We start from the raw sequence: 23,321 nt of genomic DNA on the forward strand, positions 1-23,321 counted from the left end.
CTTTTGAAATGAAAGTGGAACAAGAAAGTTTGATGCGGTTGAAAAAATGGTAGGATCGCTTTTTTTGACCACTCTCTACCGCGGAGGAGGACCTCTTGAAGCTCATCTTCCAAAAGTGAGTTAAACTTAACTTTATTTATCTTTATAGGGCATATTAATACAGGTTACCTACCTATACAAGCCTTAAACATACTTATATAAACGTTAAACATATAGCACTGAAGAGAATGACGAACGAATTCAACCTAGGAACGATCGTCAGGAACCTAACTCATTCGTACGCAGGGCAGTGACTGTATTTCTTCTAGTGCAGTCAAAACTCACAAATTAACTCAGTGTTAAGGCTTTAACTTTAAATTTCTCACCATGAGTTAATGCTTTAAAGCTGTTGTAACTGAATACTTTCTTCTAAGAGTAATAGCATAAAAAAGCTGAGACTTTAAATTAAGTTCACAAGTTGAAACCCTTTTTAATCTTATGTTAACTTTGAAGTTAAGTCAGCTTTAATCTTTAGTTAACGCTTTAAATGTGCTTTAACTCAGACGTTGACGCAGATTTCAAGTTTTGACTGAAGCATATACTGTGTATTGTTACTAACGTTGTCAAAAGTTAAAGCTGCTTTAACTCCGAGTCAAGGCTTTAAAGCTGCTTTGTATTTTTTACCTCAGAGGTAAAGCTTGAAAACTGTCTTCATTCAGATTTGACAAAGTAGTTTCTAATATGTACTGGTATCAAATAGCTTTAACAACAGCAATAACTCAGCAGTTTGCACTTACTTTACTCTTGGGATAATTTTTGGATTAAATTAGTTTTAACCTTAAATTAAGTCTCAACTTAGAACAGATTGTAAGCTTTGATTGAATCATACTGTATAATGTTACTGCTTGTGCTTGTAAAAGTAAACTATTTAAAGATGCTTTAACTCAGAGATGAGGCTTTAAAGATTCTTTACATATTTAACCTAGAGTAATGCTTGAATGCTGTTTTTATTATTTCACTTAGCGTTAAACATAATTCTTAGCTGAAGTGGTTTTAGCTCAGTTAAACTTTTGATAATAGCCCTAAACTAAAACATACCAACAAATTAACTCCTAGTATTTAATCCAAAATGTTTCACCTTTTTAGTAGTTAAACCTTTATTCCATTGTAATTAAAACTAGGTCTGCTCTCATGTATGATTTTTTTGTAGATGTTTAGTCAATTTGACTCTCCGTGGCGCTCACAGCTCAAGCCCTGATAATGAACTCATTGTAGTTAAAGTGAGTTAATCCTTCATACAATAATCTTTTTTAAAAATCATTTTTTGGGGTCATAATTCCCATTGACCGTATTTATGACGCACACTCGTGTATAACATACAACCCTTATTTTTATTTAAAATCGGTATACAATTTTGTTTCACTTTTTCTTAGCTCAAACTTAGCATCGTAAGTGACAAACATTGTTGAATATATGCAGCCATCATTAAATTCATTTACTGACAAACGTTTCCCAACAGTGTGGGATTTTATGTGTTCAGTACTTGTAGGAAGTCCTTTCTAGCAAAAAATGTCTCACAAACTGAGGTTTCTCACCAGCGTGGGTTCGTGCATGTGCTATAAATTTTTCTTGTTTTATCAAATTTATGACCACAAACAGAGTTAGTAAAAGCCACGCTGTTGAGAAACATTTGTCATGCTCATTTTGTGACGAAAGATTTTCACATAAGGCTGGAGCTAAAAGTGCCAAATGTTTGTAAATGAAGCGCTTGTTTTTAACCGTATGTCATTTTGAAGATGACTACAATGACATCAACTGCTTCTATCTTAGTTTAAACGTGTACAGATGTTGATGTGCTAAATTGCCAAAAAAGTAATGTGCTGTTAAATTTTTACATTTTTTTGCAGCCCCTTGAGACTCTTTGTGATAAAGGGCTATACAAATAAACATGACTCTACTTGACTTGACAGATCAGGGGATGGTGTAATGTGTAGTCCTTTGAGAGACATATTGTGATTAAGGGCTATACAAATAAAAATGACTTAACTAAACAACGTAAACTATGAACGCAATGCCAACATAACATTTACAATGAAGTTATTTGATGTCCTTCAAAGAGTTGTTTACCTTGTTGTGCTTTGTTTTGATTTATATCTTACAGGGCTACTTTCTGTTTTCTCCACCATCTAACATTCATCTCTAGTACCGTTAATAAAAATAATGAGATGAGATAAAATTGAATGCCTTTTCATATGTCTTTGTTATTACTGGTGGTCGAGTTGTAAGGATTTGACACTCTCACTGCTGCAAGCCAGGGTCGATTTCCGTCACATCCAATGATTTGCAAATGAAGTCAAGCAATATTTTTCAAGAGAGTTATCATTTTACAAATAAGGTAATATACAGGGTGTTTCAAAAATGTGATGTCAAGTCATGTTTATTTGTATAGCCCTTTATCACAAGGGGCCTCAAAGGGTTGCACAGACCACAGATTATTGTAAACTATAGACTACACCATCCCCTGATCTAAAACGTACATGAGGGCAAAGAAAAACCTAAAACCTCAGCATGAGGAAAATGAAGAAACCTTGAAAAAGGACCGCACATGAGGTAATCCCCCTTCCAGGATGACCAGGCTGATGTATTTTGTAATACAAACATCAATGAAAGTCCTTGATCAAGGCCAATTAAATCAAAAAGTATTAATGTTAAAAATTCTAAGATTTATTCTTCCAAATCTAAAAGAGAAATTCAAAAGCATGTGGATTATGTCAACGATGTCCCAAAAACCCAATAGATGCACCTTCTGCATACAGTGTTTCGGTAATCCAGCTCCTACCAAAAACGCTCAAGCATATCTTTGGTAACTGTCTCCAGCAGATTAAATTTTTTTCCTTTTTATATACAGATTAACGGATTGTGAAAAAAAAAAAAATGTTGTCATAATTAGTTATTCATATTCAAAGGATATGTACTACTGAAAAAACTCGTGTATAATGTGCACCTAACTTTTTTGGGTTATAAATAGTGGACCGACACAATTAAATGAGCAGTGATTTGCTACATGACATTAAGACAAGGAAGGGTTGCAGATTTTTTTTCTTCAGATAAAGGGAGTGAAGTGGTGGCGTAGGGGTGACAGGAAGCACATTTGTATGCATTTCCTCTCATAACAGGAAGAGGCCAGTGGCTTCCCCTTCACAATGGCTTCGCTTCTGCTTCCCACCTCCTGCTGTCTTCCCTGGGGGAGGTCGAGAGGGGGCTGTGCCGGGGGGGTAGAGGGCTTGTTAGAGCTGGGGGTGGGAGGGTAGATGTTGGTGGTCGGCCACCAAAAACACGCTAAAAGTCTTGTCCTCCTCCCCCCAGACAAACACGTCTTCCATTGTCAGGAAGACAGAAATTTACGCAAAAAGGAGTCTGGGACCTGGGTCTGAACTTGGCGTCACAACCCAGGAAACGTCAATGGCTTTGTCGCGCTCTTCCCTCTCTTGAAAACGCCACTCATCCTCAATTCTCAATGTGAGAGGCAGCAGACGGGTGATGTTTTTTTCCCGTCTTTCAAAGATGAGCCCGTTTGGAGTATTTAAAAGCATTATGGCGACTCTTCAAATTCTGTAGACTTGAGTGGGGGAAAAAAAAAATTCAAAGTAAAATGTGAACTATGGAAGTCTAATTGTGCCAAAACGCATAAATGAGGGTGAATAAAAATATCACATAATTGTATTTTATTATATGTTGCATTTTGGCATCCATAGTCATTTAAAATAAAAACACAGGAATTAAATTAAAGCATGTTATTATGAAAAGTATAAAGTTTTTGAATTTGAAACCCCCACCAAAATGTAAATACTGTAAAAACGAAAGCATATACTTTAAAAACGAAGTACATTTATTATTATTGGCACTTCTTTTTTAAAAATGAAAGAATAATTCATAATTTTGTTTTCTTTTAAAAGGTTGTTTTTAGTTGTTGCATTTTTTGGCACTCTTGTGCGTGGAAGCCCAAGAGTGCCAACATGCATTAAATACAATAAAACCAGAATTATGTAACATATTTTTTTTTGTGTCATTAATATAATATTTGTACTAAATGTTCTTTAAGATATATTGATTAGATTTTTATAATAATTAAAAATGTCTTCATTTTTAAATTAAATCTGCTCTGTCAGCCTCTGCTCTCAGCAATAGTCAACCGGGGATAATGGATCACGGGCCTGACCGTGCACTCATTTCAGGCGTGCTATTCTGGCTCACTTCCCAAACAAAGTGCCTTCTCCCAGTCTTCCCTCGCAGCAATATGGGATTGGGGATATAGGATGTCGGCCGCATGAAGGCAGTTAACATTTTGTTAGACAGAACGGCAAAAAAGAGCCACCAGAACTGACAAACAACTTCTTTTTAAAGTACCAGAAATAGTTACTTCCTCAGGTAACTAGTTACTTTTACTATAGAGTACCTCAGTTACCAACTCAGTTACTTTTTAAAAGAGGTAATGAGTAATTATAACTAATTACTTTTTTAAAGTAACGTGCCCAACACTTGCAGTGAGGGATAATGAAAATCGTTAAGTATAAAGCGCCAAGTAGCCAGGGATTGCAGTATTTAATTTTGTCATTCTTTGGCTTCCATACCGAACCCTTTCTATATTCGATAAGTCACATTACTAGTCAAACTTTTCTCAAACTCATGATTTCCAGTTTGAAAAAGAATCAAGTTTCAACATCTGCTGCAAGAACGTCACAACAATTCCTATTTTCACACGTTACTCCCCATACGAATGGAGGTGTGACTGGGTGATGGAGATTGAGTATCGGAAACTGGGAGGAGGGGTAATAAATTGAGCAGTCTAAAGAGGAGTAAAAGAACAAGGTGAGAGCTCGGCGAGCGATTTTCCAGGTGAGGTCTTGCCGAGACGAGCAGATGACAGAAAAAAGGTGACGCGAACGAAGGTGGTAGGTGGGAAATCAAGGGGTGAGGAGGTGGTACCCCGCGGGTCTCATTATTTTCCTGCTGTTAATCTAAATGGCACATGTTTTCACCCCGGCACCGTTGATTGGAGCCAGGCTTTATCGTACCGAACAAAACAGAAAACAAATCTTACGTGTGTTCGGGAGGAAGCTAGTTCACTTCCTGACACGGATGACCCTCTCCGTCTTTAACCTTCGACCTGGCATCCTCCGCGAAAGCCGAATGTCGCCGTCCGATACCGAAGTGCACACTCGAGCTATTGTGCCAAAAGGTCGCACTGAAGTTGGTCCTCCAAACACGAAGGCAGGGGGTGGCGGGTGTTTTGGGGGGGAAATACTAATTAAGGGCAATTAAGGTAAATTAATGGCAACCTAAGACAAGATGGATGATACAGTTTATATGTTATACATTTTTTATACATACTGTAAATATATATTCATCTGTGATTAAAAAATGCTCAGTATTGTTGGGTTTGAACATAAGTTGTGGCTGCAGAAATATAGCAGCAATACCAAGTATAACTTGCCAGCTGTAAATAAAAAATTTCCTCGCCGAGAAAAAAAAAGTTTGAATCTATTTACCTACGTTAAAATATAAATGCAAATACTGTATGTTTGAGTGTTTTGGTAGGCAGTGGTTAGCACATTCGCCTAACACGCAACAGGGCTGCAGTTCGAGACCAAGTGGAAACAGATGTTAGCCTGGAGAGGGATAGGTGCCACCAGGCTGTTCTTGCCCAAGGCACACCACAGGGAGTGATGGTCCTACAACCCGAGTGGTCAAACAAACTAGGACTAAATTGCTGGTTAAAAGCAGGTTTGGGCAGCACGGCGGGTGAGTGGTTAGGGCATCCGTGGCACAGTTCTGAGGTAATGGGTTCAAAACCTGCTACCAGCAGATATTGCATGTTCTCCCCGTACTTCCGCGGGTTATCTCTGGGCAGTGCTTTTTCTTCCCACTCTACCAAAAAATGTATGGTAAGTTAATTGGCCGGTCCAAATTGTCCCTCGGTAAAAATGAGCGAATGCGTTGTCTGTCTCTGTGTGCCCTGTGACTGTCTGGCAACCAGTTCAGGGTGACCCCTGCCCGAAGATAGCTGGGATGGGCTCCAGCACTCCCGCTACCCTACTGAGGATAAGCGGTGCGGACAATGGATGGACAGATGTTTGAACAAGAGCAATTATACTAAAACACGTATACTTTGATTTTTTTTATACACACACATATATATATATATATATATATATATATATATATATATATATATATATATATGTGTAGTATGTTTATCATAATCGCAAGAATGTTTGTGGCCTGCAAATACGTTTAAATTACATTCAAACACATTTTAAAAAATTAAAATAAAATTTCCATTTAATTAAATGTTAATTAACAATAGATTTAGATCTTTTTTTGTAAAGACAATTAAAAATTAAATAAATGAGAACAGTCGGACTTTTTAGACCTTTACTCGTGGAAAACCTGATTTCGGCCCAGTTTCACCCAGACCCTAGCTCCAGAGGCTATCAGGAAGACAGTTTTAGACCCTTAAAGAAATTACTGTACATAAAAAAAAGTCAAAGCAGGAGAAGGAGCCTAATTTAAAATCATTTTAATGATATTGATGGCTCCAAAGCAGAGTATATTGTGACAAAAGAAGCTGAATCAGTCCCTTAAAGCACTTTTTAAATGCCAATCTTCTGTAGGTACTGCGCATATTTTTGGTTTTGTTCTACACATGTTAATTTAGATTTTTTTTCCTCGTTGTTTTTAGAGAATCTGTGTCTAAATTGGTTACAATCGTATGATATATATTTTTGAATTTTATAGTTTATTTAAAGCAGAGTTAACATTTTTTAGTTATTTTTTGCATTTTATTAAGTAATCTGTTTTGTTTTTTTACTTTAAATCTGTTCATTTATATATATACCTATATATATATATACTGTATATATATATATATATATATATATATATATATATATATATATATATATATATATATATATATATATATTTATATTTATATTTATATATATATATACACATATTCTGAAAATTATAATATTTTAGGTGCTTAGTAAGTAAAGAACTTGAAACTTTAAAAAAGGTACAAGTTCAAAGTAGTTTGACGGATAACTGTAGAATTGTTAAAATATGAAAGGAGAATATAAAGTTAAAGCAACCTAATCCAACACGCACGTCAACATATTCGAATTCAAACCTCAGCTCAGATGTCATCACCATCATGCCACCTACATTGCTTCCCTGCCCGCCGTGCTAGTGGGCACAGTGCCTGTCTCCCTGGGCGGCCACTTTGGGGCCCCCCAATTTTTTCCCTAGGGCCTGGGCAAAAACGCAATGCCTCCCTGTTGTTGACCGGCTGCCTGGAGCACCGGACAGTGGACTCTAGTGTGCGAGGCCTGGCTCGGTGCCCCCCGACCACTCAGAACTCTCTCCCCGCCTGGGGCCTGTAAAATAAATCCCCTCATGGACTAGCAGAAGCGTGGACCTCAAAATTGATGCCTTGCAGATAATTTAGGTAGACACTTTGATCGATGATGAATGTAAATTTTGTTTAAGTGGCTGGCTTTTAAAAACATGGACCGGTGTTCTACCAAAACATCCTAACCTCTGGAGACGTCCTACCTAGGGCTGACCTGACAGTAGCATCTTTTTCTTTTTGAATAATTAAGAAAAAACAGCAACAATTAAATTCATAATTACTGTATTTCAAACAGAACTTCTACAGATGATGTAAAACGAGAGTCAAAAAGCTTGCCTGATCACCGTAGTCAACAAACACCATGCTAGAAAACTACCACAGACAAATACACCAGGCTTAAAAGCTACGTCGGAAAACAGTATTTTGAAGAAGTGAGAGAGTCAAATAAGACTAAATAAAAAACAAAATGTAGATGTAAATGTAAATGGTCTGCATTTATGTAGCGCTTTTCAAGTCAATGAAGACCTCCCTTTACAATGTGCTTCACACTTTTCCCTTTTACACACTAACTAACCGATAGCAGCGTCAGCCATGCGAGTCAAATACCTGCTATCGGGGATTCAGTGTCTTGCCTAAGGACACTTCAACATATAACGCGGAGGACCCTGGAATCGAACCTGTGACCTCTCATGGGTACTTGAAAAAGGCAGAAATCGCAATCAGCGTTGAGTGCATGTGCGCACTTGCGTTCTGGGCATTGGTAGGATGTCTCGAGGGGTAGGTATGCCAATGGGCCCAATTTACCCTACTTACGACCATTCGACTTATGTAAAACGGTAGATACGAACATTTTTTTTGGCATATCGAAAAATGTCCGGACATTGCTGTAAGTTAGATTTTGTATTGTGTGCACCTTTTTCCAAGTCGAAGAAATTACTCTAGTGCTTCTTTCCACTGCTACCGGTGTGTGGCGCTGTGAGAGGTCACCCAGCATCCACCAGGAAGTAAAAAAATCCGCTTCCTCTTTCTTGTTCGTATGTACACATACAGTGCTACTGTGTACTGACTCTCCAGAGCGCTCAGAACTTTGACGTTTTTATTGTTTTTTATAGTTTAGTATCTCGTGCAGCTATTCAATGTGGTTGGTGTAAAGAGGGGAGCCGCTTCTTTTGAAATGAAAGTGAAATAAGAAAGCTTGATGCGGTTGAGAAAATGGCCTGAACGCTTTTTTTCGGCCACTTTTTACCACGGATGAGGACAACTCGAAGCACATCTTCCAAAAGTAAGTTACACTTAACTTTATTTCTGTTTATAGAGCATATTATTTTATGGAATGTCTATTTATTAGTACAAAACAATACAGGTTACTTATACAAACCTTAAACATACAAAAAGTAGCACTGAAGCAACTTACGAACAAATCAACTTACCACCGATCGTCCAGAATCTCGTTCGAAAGTCGGGCAGCATCTATACAATATGTCCTCTAATGGGAAGTTCACAGTTTTTAAAGGTAACTTATGTGTGTTGAAATATGTTTGTATGGTCCATCATTTTGGTTAAGTAAGTCGGTAAATTAAGTAAGCATTAAGGTTTAATTTAAACTTGAAATCTTAGCTTGATTTAATTGTATTTATTTAATTTCACTATTTTTAACTATTTTGTTTAAAACATAATAAACATATAGGTATATGTTTGAAATAAATCATTTGTATAACAAAATCCTGTTGTTTATTGACAACCAACATCCCTCCTCCTTACAAATAAAGCCTGGATATAACAAAATGTGTTCTTCCTGCCCTCCCCTTATCCTCAGTAGCTGCATAGCCTGCTGCAAGCCATCTAAGGTGAGAAAAGAGCTAGAGAGATAACAGCGTGGAGAAAGGGGGTATATCGCAACGTGATAGCTCCAATCGTCCCGGAAAACCCGGTGACCCCTGAAACCGTCCCCCTATCGCTTCATGACGAGGGCAAAGTGACACTTGTTCACCACAAGCCGAATTACAGGAAGCTTCCTTTTTTAAGACATTTTAATCTCATGTGTAAGCGCTCTCTCATATCAAAGTGTGAGCTGGTGACGCAGGTCAAAAAAATCGATTCCGCCGACGGTTTTATTTTTACACCGAGTGACTCGGCAGATGACGGAGGAAAGTGTTTGTGTCGAACTGATGTCAGAGATTTGAAGGAAAAAAGGCCCGAAGCTCGGTCAGTGAGTTGTTTGACCCGTGATCCGGGATGCGTATGGATCCAATTTGGAATGTCGGAAAGCTGAAAAGGTGGCGCTGGTCAGTCAGTGTGCAGGAAGTGATCGATAGAGTGCCTCAGGGTTCGCTTGTTCTTTTCCTCCTGCAGACCTTAGAGTGGGCATGGATCACAAAGTTCATTTTTTTTTTTTTAAAGAAACACAAGCGGAGGCTCTTGGAATGATTTCTACAAAGATATAACATCTACTCGCCTCCCAAAAACATTAGAGTGGTTTACGGTGTAAGGGTTATGCTTTTGAAACCGGGGGGGAGGAGGTTGGTCTCATCTTCAGAAAGATAATCGAAATGGATTCATTTTCTTTTATTGACTAATTTGGGATACTTTTTCACTTACAGTATATAGTGTTTACTTCCTCAAGCCCCTAGACTCGTGGGTAGGGCCTTTTTCCAGTTACCTGGGCGCAGGCTGGGGGAATTAAAGTGGGGGGAAAGGGGTGCGTCTCCTCATTAGAAGCCAGAAACCCAAAGCAATAACCGCTATCCAGGTGTCCGCTCCCTCGTCCCCCGATTTTATATTGCTCAGACTCCCTTATGATTTTCATTGTTGAGGGTTGTAAGGGGGTCGGGGGTTGCTTTACCCCCTACCATTTCCCCCTCATCCATCCTTGCGCCCCCTCCGGAGACGTACCTGTCTGTTGCGTTCATCCATAATCCGCGTGATCTGAATCTTTTTCCTCCCCATCGTCCCCGTCGCTTTCTGTCTTTCGTCCCCGAGAACTTTATGCTCGCTTCTCTCTTTCTCTTCTTCTCCCTTTCTTTTCTTTTCCTCTCTCTTCTTTCTCCGGCGTTCTATTTGTTCCGATCAATTCGAAGATCCCAGCATCTGTACCTGAGAATAGAAGGGGGAGGGAGCAGATGAGCATTAAATGAAATGAAATACTGCAAAATAGCGAGCGGAACGAAGGGAGGAAGGGTGGGGGGGTATATAAAAGAGGCATGGCGGCAGCCACCAGGGAGGGCGAAGAAAGACAAAGAATCTGTCAACAGTGTTGTGAGTGCGACTGTGTTTTTCACTGTCGATATCATGCAAATCAGGTTTTTTGCCCCCCCCCCCCCCCCACCCGCTATCTCTCTCTCTTTTCCCGCTGCAGACTATGAGAGGAGACAGCGCTGTCAGGATCTCGCCTCGTTCACAGAGAGTTTGACAGTGTTTTGGAAGTGCCGCTAACTTAAACGCTCTAATCACCGACACTGTAACATTACCTGCAGACTGAGCAAAGCTTTTTTTTCTCTTTTTTTTTTTTTTTTTCTCGACTTCCTCCTGTAAAACTTCACTGTAAGTTAGGGGTGGGAATACTCGGAATTTGGGTATTGTAAAGGTGGCAGCGGTTGGCGCGCAGGAAGTGATCGATAGAGCGCCTCGGGGTTCTCTTGTTTTTTTCCCCCTCCTAATAGTGGGTATCAATCACAAAGTTCCTTTTTTTTTAACAAATATAAGTGGAGGCTCTTGGAACTATTTCAGATTCAGATTCAGATTCAGATTCAGATCTACTTTATTGTCATTCTAGTACACGTGTATACAGAACGAAATGTCGATGCATCTGACCCCCACAGTTTCCTTGAATGTACAGATATAAATAAAGTTGTATTGTATTTTGGCTACGTATAGTATTTTACCATAGTGCCGATAGTGCAAGAAGAGTAGCTAACCAGATGTGCAATTCTACGAAGGTATTAGATGTACTCACCCCCTAGAACATTTCAGTTTTGATCACGGTGTTAAAAGTACTCTAAAAATCAATAGGGTGGAAAATAAGGCAAATTGAGTCAAAAAGAGACCAAGCAAATATTTTAGTAGTTTCTTATTTCTGCTAAAATAGATTAGATAATTAACTCACAAAAACCTCTTTTAGGGAGGAACTAACCCAATGTTTTAGGTTATACATTTTAAATAAAAAACAAGTGGAATGAAGAAGCTGTTATTAAAAAATAGATAAAAAAAAATAAATGAATACAATTAAATTAATAAAATTACTAATACTAAGTAAAGGTGAATAAAAACAAAACAAAAGAAACAAAAAATATATATGTATGAAAGGGAGGACCCCACCAGGCTCTACTTGCCCAAGACACACCACAGGAAATGGTGCCTTTACAACAATTGTGGTCAAGGCGTCCAACCAACTATCTCTCTCTCTCTCTCTCTCTCTCTCTCTCTCTCTCTCTCTCTCTCTCTCTCATTCTCTCTCTCTCTCTCTCTCTCTCTCTCTCTCTCTCTCTCTTTCTCTCTCTCTCTTTCTCTCTCTCTCTTTCTCTCTCTCTCTCTCTCTCTCTCTCTCTCTCTCTCTCTCTCTCTCTCTCTCTCTCTCCCATATTTCTATAATAATTATTTTTTCTTTTACGAATAAGCCTTATTTTTGTAAGAAAATTGGAACAAATAATAAAATAAAACACAGATTTTCTCCCACTCTGTGTAGTTGGTATGGGTGTATTTCTGAATGCGTATTATTTTTATTAAAAACAAAATGATATATTTTTTGAATATTTTATTCTGGTTAAGGTTTTGATTGTTTGGTTTTTGGAAAAATATTTCTGTTAACCATAACAACTGATATCAACATTTACAAAATGCCCAGCCCTCTCCTCTGCAATACCAAATTTTATGTCAATTTTAGGTGGGTGAGGTGTTTGTGTGTGTGTGAAGTGGTATAACAATTATAATTTATTTTTAAAGTCAACATTTTCTGCTAATGCGCTTGGATTTAGAATATATATATATATATATATATATATATATATATATATATATATATATATATATATATATATATATATATATATATATATATATATATATATATATATATATATAATCTTCTGAAACACATTTTGGCCATTTGCAGTTCTGCTTTCAATGACAATTGTTAATTCTGCAAAATATATTAACTAATATATTATCGGTGTCAATTTAAAATAAGGTCCTTGGTTATTGAGCAAAAATAGATAAATAAATGCATGAAAATAAGATTATGTTGATGTGTTGCATACAAATCAAATTTTAACTAGTTTCTACTGAAGGACCCCACAAACATTGTGTGGTTTTGTAAAACGCCTGCAAAAATGTTTAAACTTCACTTATGATTAACCCAAAATGTGCATGATCCCGATAAAAGACATTCGACTAAATTGGGTTATTTTCCTGTTCTTTCATCATTAGATCTAATTTATCCACCTTTTTTGACAAAATTGGGCTATTTTTGTATTAGTATTTTTTTTTTACCTGATCGAACCAAAATTACAAATTCGGTTGCCTTTGAAAATATATAATCAAGGGTGCAAAAATCATAAATGATCTAATAAATAATTGCATTAATAGGTGGTTATGAACTAATTTGATGTTAATTGACGTCAATGGTAATGAATGAGTGCATCCATATGAGTGGACAGCAAAGCCATTTTAGTGAACCTTTCACAAAACATTAGAAGAAAATCGCAAAATAAGAAAGATGATGAATACAGTAGACCCGGGTTTCAACATCCCCAACATACAATATTTTGCCGTTATGATGTAGAATGTTTTTTCGACCCCTCTTTAAAGCTTTTTCCCCACTATACGACATCAATAATAAATTATTGCCTGATTCCCCAAAAATCAAACTTCTGTTTTTCCTTCTGATATGTTACGATGATAAGATAAGATGCTTGTTTACTATCTGTTTGGTTAGGAGGCCATGAAGATGCAGATAGTCTATTGGCTGAGCAACCTCCCACAATGCCTTTCTCTTGCCTCCATCAGTTCAGTTTCTCGGGTGCTTTGTATAGATTTTGTTTTGTTAGTGCGGTACAATATTGTATTTCCTTGTATTTATTAGCTAAGATAATAATAATAATTAATAATAATAATTATTATTATTATCTTAGCTAATAATAATTTCCTTTGTATTGTCATTCTTTGTAACAATGTACACAGAACGAAATGTCGATACACCTGACCCGTTGTAGCGGGTCGATGCAGCCGCAGCCAGAGGGCGCCGCCATTATACCAATTAGGTATGCGCGAACCAGCGACCTCCCAGTCTCAAAGCGGGCACACTACCATCTAGGCTACTGAGCTGGTCCCAAAGCGTGCAGTGTTGCTAAAGGTAGAAAGGTAACACATGATAACCATGAAAACAAAGCTTGCAGTTATCAAGAATTACCAGAAAAAAAGCACACAAATCGCTAGTCTTACTACCATTGTGTATTCTTTGCAGAGTATTTATAATGCACTATGGACCCCAAGGCTTGCAGTGATAACCATCGACATAAATCTTACAATCATCAATAAATACGAAGACACCACACGACTCAATTCCCTGCTAAGTTAGATGACTGTAACTAATAATCATGATTAGATAAGGTAGTGTTAAACCAAGGAAAGGGCATGACAATAATCACAAGTGACTGTGGCCGTGCAGTCCTTGGATACATTCTGTCGTCAAGGGCTATACAAATGAATGTGACTTGACAAGTGTTTTTTTTTTTATTAATTCTGATGTTAATCCACCATCTCTGGCGCCCTGCATCCACCCGCTACACCACTCGGACAGCTCAAGTCATGTCAAATCAAAGGTAAATAAAATGTCATTTTTCCTTTACAACGACATTTATTTAAAATGCTATTTGATCTTACACTATACTGTACTCGTCGTTATTAATCTATTTCTAATTATTTAGTTTTGCTATAATTACTTGACTTTTTGACATATGCATTTATACATTCTCTACTTTGCATCAAGTGGTGTTTTTCAAGTGGTGTTTTAGTTTGCAGTTAGAAAGGCTTGACTTTTTTCAGTACTTACCAGGTCTGGTCTAAAAAAATAGCAGGTGTGAAGTAGGGATTGTTCCACTGCTTCTAAAGTATTTATTATGGCCCGCTCTTCCAGTGTAAAAAATGAATGTTTAGCCATTTTGATGGTGCAATAGTTCGGTGTGGGAGGCATTAGAAAAGGTTTCTATTCCCCGGTATATGCCAATTTCACTTCGCAATCCCCACCTCAGATGGAGTCATATCATGGGGGTCTACTGTATTTGAAAAGCATTTTGGTTGTAGCTTTCATGGCCCGCCTTCCGAGTGAAAAGTATTAGTCAGCAATATTGATAGTGCACTCATGAAATCTAGCAAGTTTGGAAGGGATACGCTTATCCCCTGGTACATCAATTCCTCATTCCCACCTTAGAACGGATGCATGTCATATGTGGGAGTCTACTGTATTTAAAAAGCATTCTTGGTCGTAGCGTTCCGGCCCTCCCTCTCAGTATAAAAGTAATAGTCAGGGCGGCATTTGCTCAGGAGGTAGAGCGCTTGTCTTGGTATCAAGAGATCGCAGGTTCGATTACCGGTTATATGTTATATGTCGAAGTGTCCTTGGGCAAGACAATGAATCCCTAATGCCCCTAATAAGCAGGTAGGCGCCTTGCATGGCTGACTCCCTATTAGTGTGAGTGTGTGTGTGTGTGTGTGTGTGTGTGTGTGTGTGTGTGTGTGTGTGTGAATGGATAAGTGTGAAGCACATTGTAAAGCGCTTTGGGAGGTCTTCATTGACTTGAAAAGCGCTATATAAATGCAGACCATTTACTTTGGTGATGCACTCGTGAATCGTGGGGAGTTTGTAAGGCATTAGATACTTAGGATGAGTTTTTTATTCTGTCTTAGAACAATTTCACTTCACGTAGCCTTTTTGGTTGTTGCACGCTTGACCCGCCCACCCAGTCTTAAAGTAGTAGTTGGCCCTTATGATGGTGTACTCGTAAATCCTAGGGGGTTTTGGAGGCATTAGCTAATTAGCATAGGTTTCTATCCCCAATATATGGCAATTTTCACTCCGCACCACTTAGAACGGATTCATGACGTATCCTGGGAGTTTACTCTAATTGAAAAATGTTCATTGGTCGCAGCATTCAACAAAAAAATTGCAAACGGAAAATCCGCACCCACTTTTCGATTGGAGCTGGGCTAAGCCCGATCTCCAGCGTCTCTCTGGAGGTTCTTAAGTAGGCCAACCCAATCTATCTAAGGGAGGAGCACAAGAACTGTTGTTGTGTTTTCTTTTGACAGTAGAGGTGATAACGTCCCTCGTTATGCAAATGAGCATCCCATTATTTAAACTCTGTGCAATGCAGGGAAGCTGTCAGTGGCATCACGCAAAAAAATTAAATAAAAAAAAAAAAAGAAAAGAAAAAAGCCTCCGCTATCTCGGCGGCCTTTTTTCTCCATCTCGCCTTTCTTCTCTCCTTTCTGAAGCAGGTTTCCGGCACCTGGCAGCACGAGCGTCAGACATTGATGTGGAAGACGACACGGCTTCACCAAAAAGACATGACAGTCTCTTTTCTCCGTCACTCTTGCTCTTTTCTCTCTGTTTCACACAAACACTGTACTGCACCCCCCACCATAACCCGAATCCATGTATTTATTGAGTAACATGCATGAGAACGCAGTGGAATACTTGAAACCCCCGCAAGGTGAACGCCACACACGGCTATGCACTTGACCTCTTTTTTCCGCTAGTAAGGACATTGATAATGAAAATATGCAATAGGGATGTCTGCAAGGCCCGAGCGAGCGCTGGCGTTCGCGCTTGGCACGCGACGTAAAAGGTTGCATTTTGTACTACAGACGTTCCCCTACTTACGAACCTTCGACTTATGAAAAACGGTAGATACGAGCATTTTATTACGGGATGTCTAAAAATATCCGGACATTGCTGTAAGTTAGATTTTGTATTTTGTGCACCTTTTTCCGAGTACAGGTACTGTAGTGCTTCTTTCCACCACGTGGCGCTGTGAGAGGTCACCCAGCATCCACCCCGAAGAGAATTCCGTCTTCTACTTCCTGGTTCGTGTGTAAACATAACAACGTGTACTATATTGCTAGCGCGCTAAGAACTTTGACATTTTCATTGTTTAATATCTCGTGCATCCATTCAATATGGTTGGTGTAAAGTGTAAAGGAGAGGGCGAGCCGTTTTTTTTAAAGCGAACTGTGATAAGAAAGCTTGATGCGGTTGAGAAAACGGAAGGAGTGCTTTTTTTGTCCATTCTTTATCACGGAGGAGGAAGTGGCCTACCTCTACCAAAAGTAAGTTAAATTTAACTTTATTGATCTTAATAGGGGCAGCACGGCGGCGCAGTGGTTAGCGCTTGTGCGGCACAGTTCATGTCATGGGAACCTGTCGTGGGTTCAAATCCAGCTCCAGACTTCCTGTGCGGAGTTTGTATGTTCTCCCCGTGCTTGCGTGGGTTTCCTCCGGGCACTCCGGTTTCCTCCCACGTTCCAAAAACATGCATTTCAGGTGAATTGGCCGGTCCAAATTGTCCCTAGGTGTGAATGAGCGAATGAGTTGTCTGTCCCTGTGTGCCCTGCGATTGGCTGGCAACCAGTTCAGGGTGTCCCCTGCCCACTGCCCGGAGATGGCTGGGATGGGCTCCAGCCCCACCCGCGACCCTAATGAGGATAAGCGGTACGGCTGATGAGATGAGATGATCTTAATAGTCAAGTCATGTTTATTTGTATAGCCCTCAATCACAAGGAGTCTCAAAGGGCTTCACACCACAGAATGCCAACATCTGATGTGTAGCTTTGTTTTACAGTGCTATGCTTCATCATTCAGCCTGCTTTGAAACTTAATAGAGCATATTGTTTTATTAAACATTTTTTTTGTCAGTTTCAAAACGATACAGGTTAATTTTACAAGCCTTAAACATACTTATATAAACCTTAAACAAAATATAGCACCGAAGCAGCTTTCGAACAAATTCAACTTAAGAAAAATCGTCCGGAACCTATCTCGTTCGTAAGTAGGGCAGCGTCTGTATTGCACAACAAAACACGTTATAGTGACGATGATTAATTTCATATGATATAAACAACAACTCTTTTTTTTGCCAAGCACTTAAGCCAAACAAATCAAAAATACAGACTATTACATATCATTATTCATATTATTATCATATGTTTTCACTTACAGGAGATCCCCAAGCTACGACATGAATTTGTCCTGATATGGGGGATCGTAAAGTGAAATAGTCCGATGCAGAGGATATAAATGTATGGTCGTTTGCTAATGAGTTCTAAATCCCTGACAAATTTGGTAAAACATAAAAAATGTACAGTATAGTCTGGGCTATGTATGGCCACCTTCAAAAAATAGACTTTTGTTAAAACCTTCCATATAGAAGGCACACAGGACTATAAGACGCATGAAATTAAATTAATAAATGTGGTTGTATCAAAAAGGCAAACAGTAAAAGTGAATCTTATTTCATAGGACATAAAGGGAATTTATGAAATCTGGTTCCCCCAATTAAGAAAAATAATTCTTAAAGAGTTACTGTATGTATTAGCGTTTCATTATAGTTAAGCATTTCCAAATTTATTAATTTTCATATTATATATTTTATACCATATTTTGCGGTTTATAAGGCACACCATAATATAAAGCACTTTTGAATTCCCGAGAAACTTTATTTTTTTTGGTGTGTCTTATAATCCTAAAAGTACTGTATATATTACTAACAGAATAGCATAAAATAGCATAAAGTATGTACTTTTTTCGTTGCCTAAATCTTAATTATTGTCACGATCGTAGATTGGTTACAGTCATATTTCTCAGCGAGTGTAAGATGCGTATGCCTTCTTTTTATCTCTTGGATATCATAAGCTTCGCTTCCATGGTTATCATCTTCTTACTTGTTCGTTTAGCATTAGTGGAAGCCTTGGGACCCATAGCTAAATACAGTCCAAAAACACATTACTGGATCGCTGCTTCGCAAAGTCTTTTTGGAGTAGACGAGATTCTGAGCTGAACAAAAGAGAAAAATGGAGCATTGTATGTAGGAGTTGAGCCAATAGCATATTGCCATTTTATATGCCGCCAACTAATAGCAAAAACTATCGATATTTAACTTTTACTCAAAAAAATGAATAAAAGCATAGCAATTTTGTCATGAATTTCTTATCAATAACATGAAATTATACTTTAAAAATATATTTGAGAACTTCTTTTTACATAATTGATCATAAAAACAAGGAAAAAATATAAAAAAAAATACTCAAACTGGGAAAAAAGTACTGACATGGTTAATGAATCAGCTAGGTATGCTTTATTTATGTATTTTATGCAGCAGTTTTGGTACAGGGTATGCAAGAGTTGTTTTTTCTGTGTTACTGGTATCAGTCTGACATAAAGTCAGTAAACATGAGTAACAATAAATAGTCTGAAGAAACAACAACACGCTTGCACGTCATCTATCTGACAGTCCAGAAAGCTCAAAACCGAAGACGCTGGCTACAAAGCACACTTGGGAGTCGGAGAGGGGGGAATAATATGATGATCTAAAATATACTTCTGGCACTTCTGAGGAGCGTTTTTTTGAGCTTGAGAGACAGCAAATAAACAAAGAGGGATGTTGTCAGACAAACGGGGATTACGAGACCGCTAAGACGTTTGGCACAGGAACACATCAATACTGCCGGCGGTGGTGCAACTCCTGATAGCGAGCGAGCCCTCACGGCCTTTGGCGTCGGGCGGGGCTAAAAAAATGAGTATGTTGTAGTATTTTTTGTAGTATTATTGTAGTTTAGGCGTCTCAAACCTTTTTGAAGCTGAGAGCTACTTTTTGATACGGATTAGCACGAAAGGCTAACTGTTTGATATGCATTTTTTAAATGACAAGTTATTACTATGTTATTACCATGTTATTACTCTGTTATTACTGGGTTGGGCTCAGTCAAACGCTAAACACCATGCCAGTAAGATCATATTTCCTAAAAAATCACCATGACAAATATTTTCATAACCAGTCTTCAGGCTACTCAGGTGGTCTCTGGGGGATAGATGGTGCCAGCGGGAACCACATTGGAGACCCCTCCTACAGATGTATTTTTGTAGTATTTCTTTGTTCATATTTTGGTAGTTTTTCTGTAGTATTTTTATATTGTTTTATAAGTAGTAGTTCTGTATTATACTATTAATGTAGTAGTATTTTATTAGTATTTCTGTAGTAGTAGTATTTATGTAAAATAGTATTACTGTGGTAGTATTTTTTTCCTAACACAAAGAAACATATAGTAGGTTCCCGTTTTTAAGCATTGAGTTTGCTATTTGGTTTGATATTCATTTTGTAGCACTTTTTGTATTTTTTTTTAGCATTATTGAAATACCTCCATAGTGGTATTCTGCAAAAGGATTTTTGTTGTGCTTTTATATTTGTATTTATTTTCAAAATGAATGCGAAATAATACATTAGGTCCCTGTTTTTAAATCACTAAATTTAATATTTTGTTTTGTGGTGTTGGAGTAGATTGTATTTCCGTCAAATTCTGTAGCATTTCTGTAGTAATATATATATATATATATATATATATATATATTTATATATATATATATATATATATATATATATATATATATATATATTTCTGAAGTAATATTTCTGTATTATAGTATTGCTGTCATAATATTTTTGTAGTATTTATGCAGTATGTTTTCTTTTCAGAATAAAAGCTAAATAATATACTAGGTCCCTGTTTTAAGCACTGAACGTGATATTTAGTTTTGAAGTCATGTTGGAGTATTTATATACTAGTATTTTACTTGTATTTTATAGTAGCCATGCAACAGGACAATGGGGACAAAGCTGGCACAAAAATAACTTTTTTTTCCATCACTAATACTTTATTTACTATTATATACATTGTCATTATGACCATTTTGATCATTTTAGTTAGGTTGCATGTGGCCCACAGGCTCTAGCTTGCCCACCCCTGCCTTAGGCCTTACATAACATTAAGACAATGCCTGAGTCCTCTGTGTTTAACCTCCCCAAGGAGGGGCCGGTTGAGCCCCTTGGCCTCTAAATCAGCTCTTCTAATTTTCAGCAGCTCCTTCTACACATCTTCACCCCACCAAAGCATCAGTTAACAGATTAGTGAGCCAAGTGCTCAATCCAATTTGGCCTAGTGATGCCAAGGTGGCGTTATGGGCACCATCACGTGGCACAAAGGCCGTAATCCTGCTGGGGAATTTGTCGCCAGGGACCTTTAACCCCTGGGGGGCAAGTAAGGTGAGATGAAAACAGATCTTAAAATGACAGTGTACAGCTAGATATCATTGTAGCTTAGAATGGAGCTGAAGCGTGTGCATTAGTGGCTAGAGAAGGAAAACAGTGGGGTGGGGGGAAGTCGGAAGATGTCTGAATCACGGGACTTGGAGATCATCACATAATGAGCTTAGCTGTTGAAGGACGAAACCAGGTTTATTTCCACGGAGCAGCGAACAAGACTGGCTAGCAGCGAGGTAAGGCCTGTAGCTAAGTGACAAACATGTGTGGCGAAAGAAGAAAACAGTGGAAATGAAAAATGAAGATGACTGAATAACAGACATTGGCGTGGTTCACTAGCTTGACTAGCTTTAGAAAGTTAGTGACAATAAAGGACGAAGCAGAATGAGCTAAAAAGATGCCTAAATGACAAGATTTGTTGAACATCGGATGCAGGGATCAACTGTGGAAGGACTAAGTAAGCTTTATTTACACGTAGCAGCTAACAACAGCTACTAGTGACAAGCCAGAGCCTGAAGCAAAGTGACTTATGTGTGCTAGAGAAAAACTAGTGGAAACAAATGTTGTAACTACCGAACAACGGTCCTCGGCGACATTATCTAGCATCATATGCATTGGAAGGTGAGACACAAAGCCGCTGACAATAAGAATACCCTAATGGCTAAAAAGAGTGGCTAGAGGTGGAAACTGGTAAAAAAAAAGTAGACGTTTTTTCTCTTTTGCTTCTCTCTGTGTTCTCACGCTGGTCGGTCATTGGCCCTGGGCCGCGTGATTTGCACCTCCTGGGCCCCCAAAGCAATGAGACAACCAGAGAAAGAAAAAGATGAAAGTTGCTGGGGTATTGAGATGAGGACAGGAAATTCAGCACATAGATCTAATGAGCATTTTTTTCCCCTCTCTCTGTGTTTCCGGAGACGGGAAGGACGATGGGAACCGGCGCGCACCGTGAGACTCCATTCTAGGTCACCTCTCTCTTGAGCGTTTAGTCGGGCACACAACCGACTCTGTGTGGGTTTTTCATGGGGTCTTCAATTAAAGTAAAAAAAATAAGAATGGATTGTATTTTTGACGAATTAGCATAGACCCTAGGCCTACGGCGACCCTAGATTATGATATTTTCACTCTACGATTGTGGAATATGCTATTGGTTGACGTCACAAAAGATCCTGGTTTGCAATTGGTTTGCTTCACTGCATCACAAAGACGGTGATAAGTTATCCCTCCCAAAATTCCCGGTTTCTCACTTGGTTCATTTCGGATTCTCATGAAACAAACTGTTTTGTTTAGCTCTGGGTCCTAAGACTTGCAAGCAAAAAAAGAGAAGTATATAACAATGGTATCAAAGCTTGCGATAATGAAGAAATACGAAGAAGGCTCACATATAGTGACCAAATACAATTGTAATTGCCAAAAATAAACTTGTACCAGAATAATTGTGTATTAATTTACATTATGACAAAGTAAGTAGTAAGTGAAATATGAACATGGTTTTGATATTACCAAGAGAGAGAGAGAGAGAGAGAGAGAGAGAGAGAGAGAGAGAGAGAGAGAGAGAGAGAGAGGGAAAGAGAGAGAGGGAGAGAGAAAGAGAGAGAGAGAGAGAGAGAGAGAGAGAGAGAGAGAGAGAGATAGAGAGAGAAGGGGAGCGAGAAAGAGAAAAAAACAAAGAGAGCGAAAGTGAAATAGAGAGAAAAAGATAAAGGAAGAAAGAGCGAGAGAGAAAGAGAGGGAAAGAGAGAGAGAGAGAGAGAGAAAGAGAGAGAGAGTGATAGAGAAGGGAAGAGAGAAAGAGAAAAAGACAAAGAGAGCGAAAGTGAAATAGAGAGAAAAAGACAAAAGAAGAAAGAGCGAGAGAGAAAGATATAACAAGAAGGAGAGGAAAATATAGGAGAAAAGAGAGACAAAGCGAGAGGGAGAAATAGATGGACACAGAGAAAGAGAGAATGATAAAGAAAAACAGAGAGTGAAAGAGAGTAAGAGAGTGAAAGAAAGAGAGAAAGAGAAAGAGAAAGAAAGAGGAAAAAAGAGAGAAAGGAAAATTGAGGGAAAGAGAGTGAAAGAGAGAGAAAATATAAAGAGAGAAAGAAAGAGAAAGAGAGAACAAGAGACAAAAAGGAAAGAAGGAGAGAGAGGCAAAAAGGAAAGATATGAAGATAGAGGGAAATGAGAGAAAGAGAAAAAGGAGAAAGAGTGTGAAATAGAAAGACCAAAATACATAAAAGAAAGAAAAATAAAGCGAGAGAAAGAGAGAGAGAGTGCAAGAAAGAGAGTCAGAGAAAGATAGTCTGCAGGAAAGAGATATAGTACTAGCGCTACCCTTGAACCTCCTACGTTCTCTCAGGGACGTCTCCATCTCCTTCCAAGTGACCCTAAACTGGGTGGTAGCCCAGGCGTAGGTGGCTTTGAATTTCTCCTGATATTAGCGCTAATGTAGCATGTTAGCGGCTAAAGAGATTAGCAACATGCACACCCGGGGGATTAGCGCCGGATCATCTTGTAATGTGTTCATTCTCCTCTGTGACGGAGTGTGTTCTTACAAGTGTGCATCGTGAGAAAAAAAATCGAAATATATTCTTGGTTGTCGGGTTTTGTTAGCGTGTGATACGTTGTGATCATTAGCGAGA

At 38.4% G+C, this 23,321-nt stretch overlaps 1 protein-coding gene across 8 annotated transcripts in view; it reads right to left on the minus strand.

The window, feature by feature from the left end:
* Positions 1-23,321, minus strand: part of mef2cb (myocyte enhancer factor 2cb) — a 129,922-nt gene that overhangs the window by 57,657 nt on the left and 48,944 nt on the right. For all 8 annotated transcript variants that reach the window (XM_088336369.1, XM_088336374.1, XM_088336372.1 and 5 more), the window contains one exon: positions 10,286-10,486. In XM_088336369.1, coding sequence (XP_088192495.1) covers positions 10,286-10,339 — 54 coding nt within the window. In that variant the 5' untranslated portion in view covers positions 10,340-10,486. The remainder of the gene's footprint in view (positions 1-10,285; positions 10,487-23,321) is intronic.

Source organism: Urocampus carinirostris, chromosome 5 (genome assembly GCF_059441175.1).
Source record: "Urocampus carinirostris isolate Australia breed hairy pipefish chromosome 5, RoL_Ucar_1.0, whole genome shotgun sequence".
In the NCBI taxonomy this organism is placed as follows: Eukaryota; Metazoa; Chordata; class Actinopteri; order Syngnathiformes; family Syngnathidae; genus Urocampus; species Urocampus carinirostris.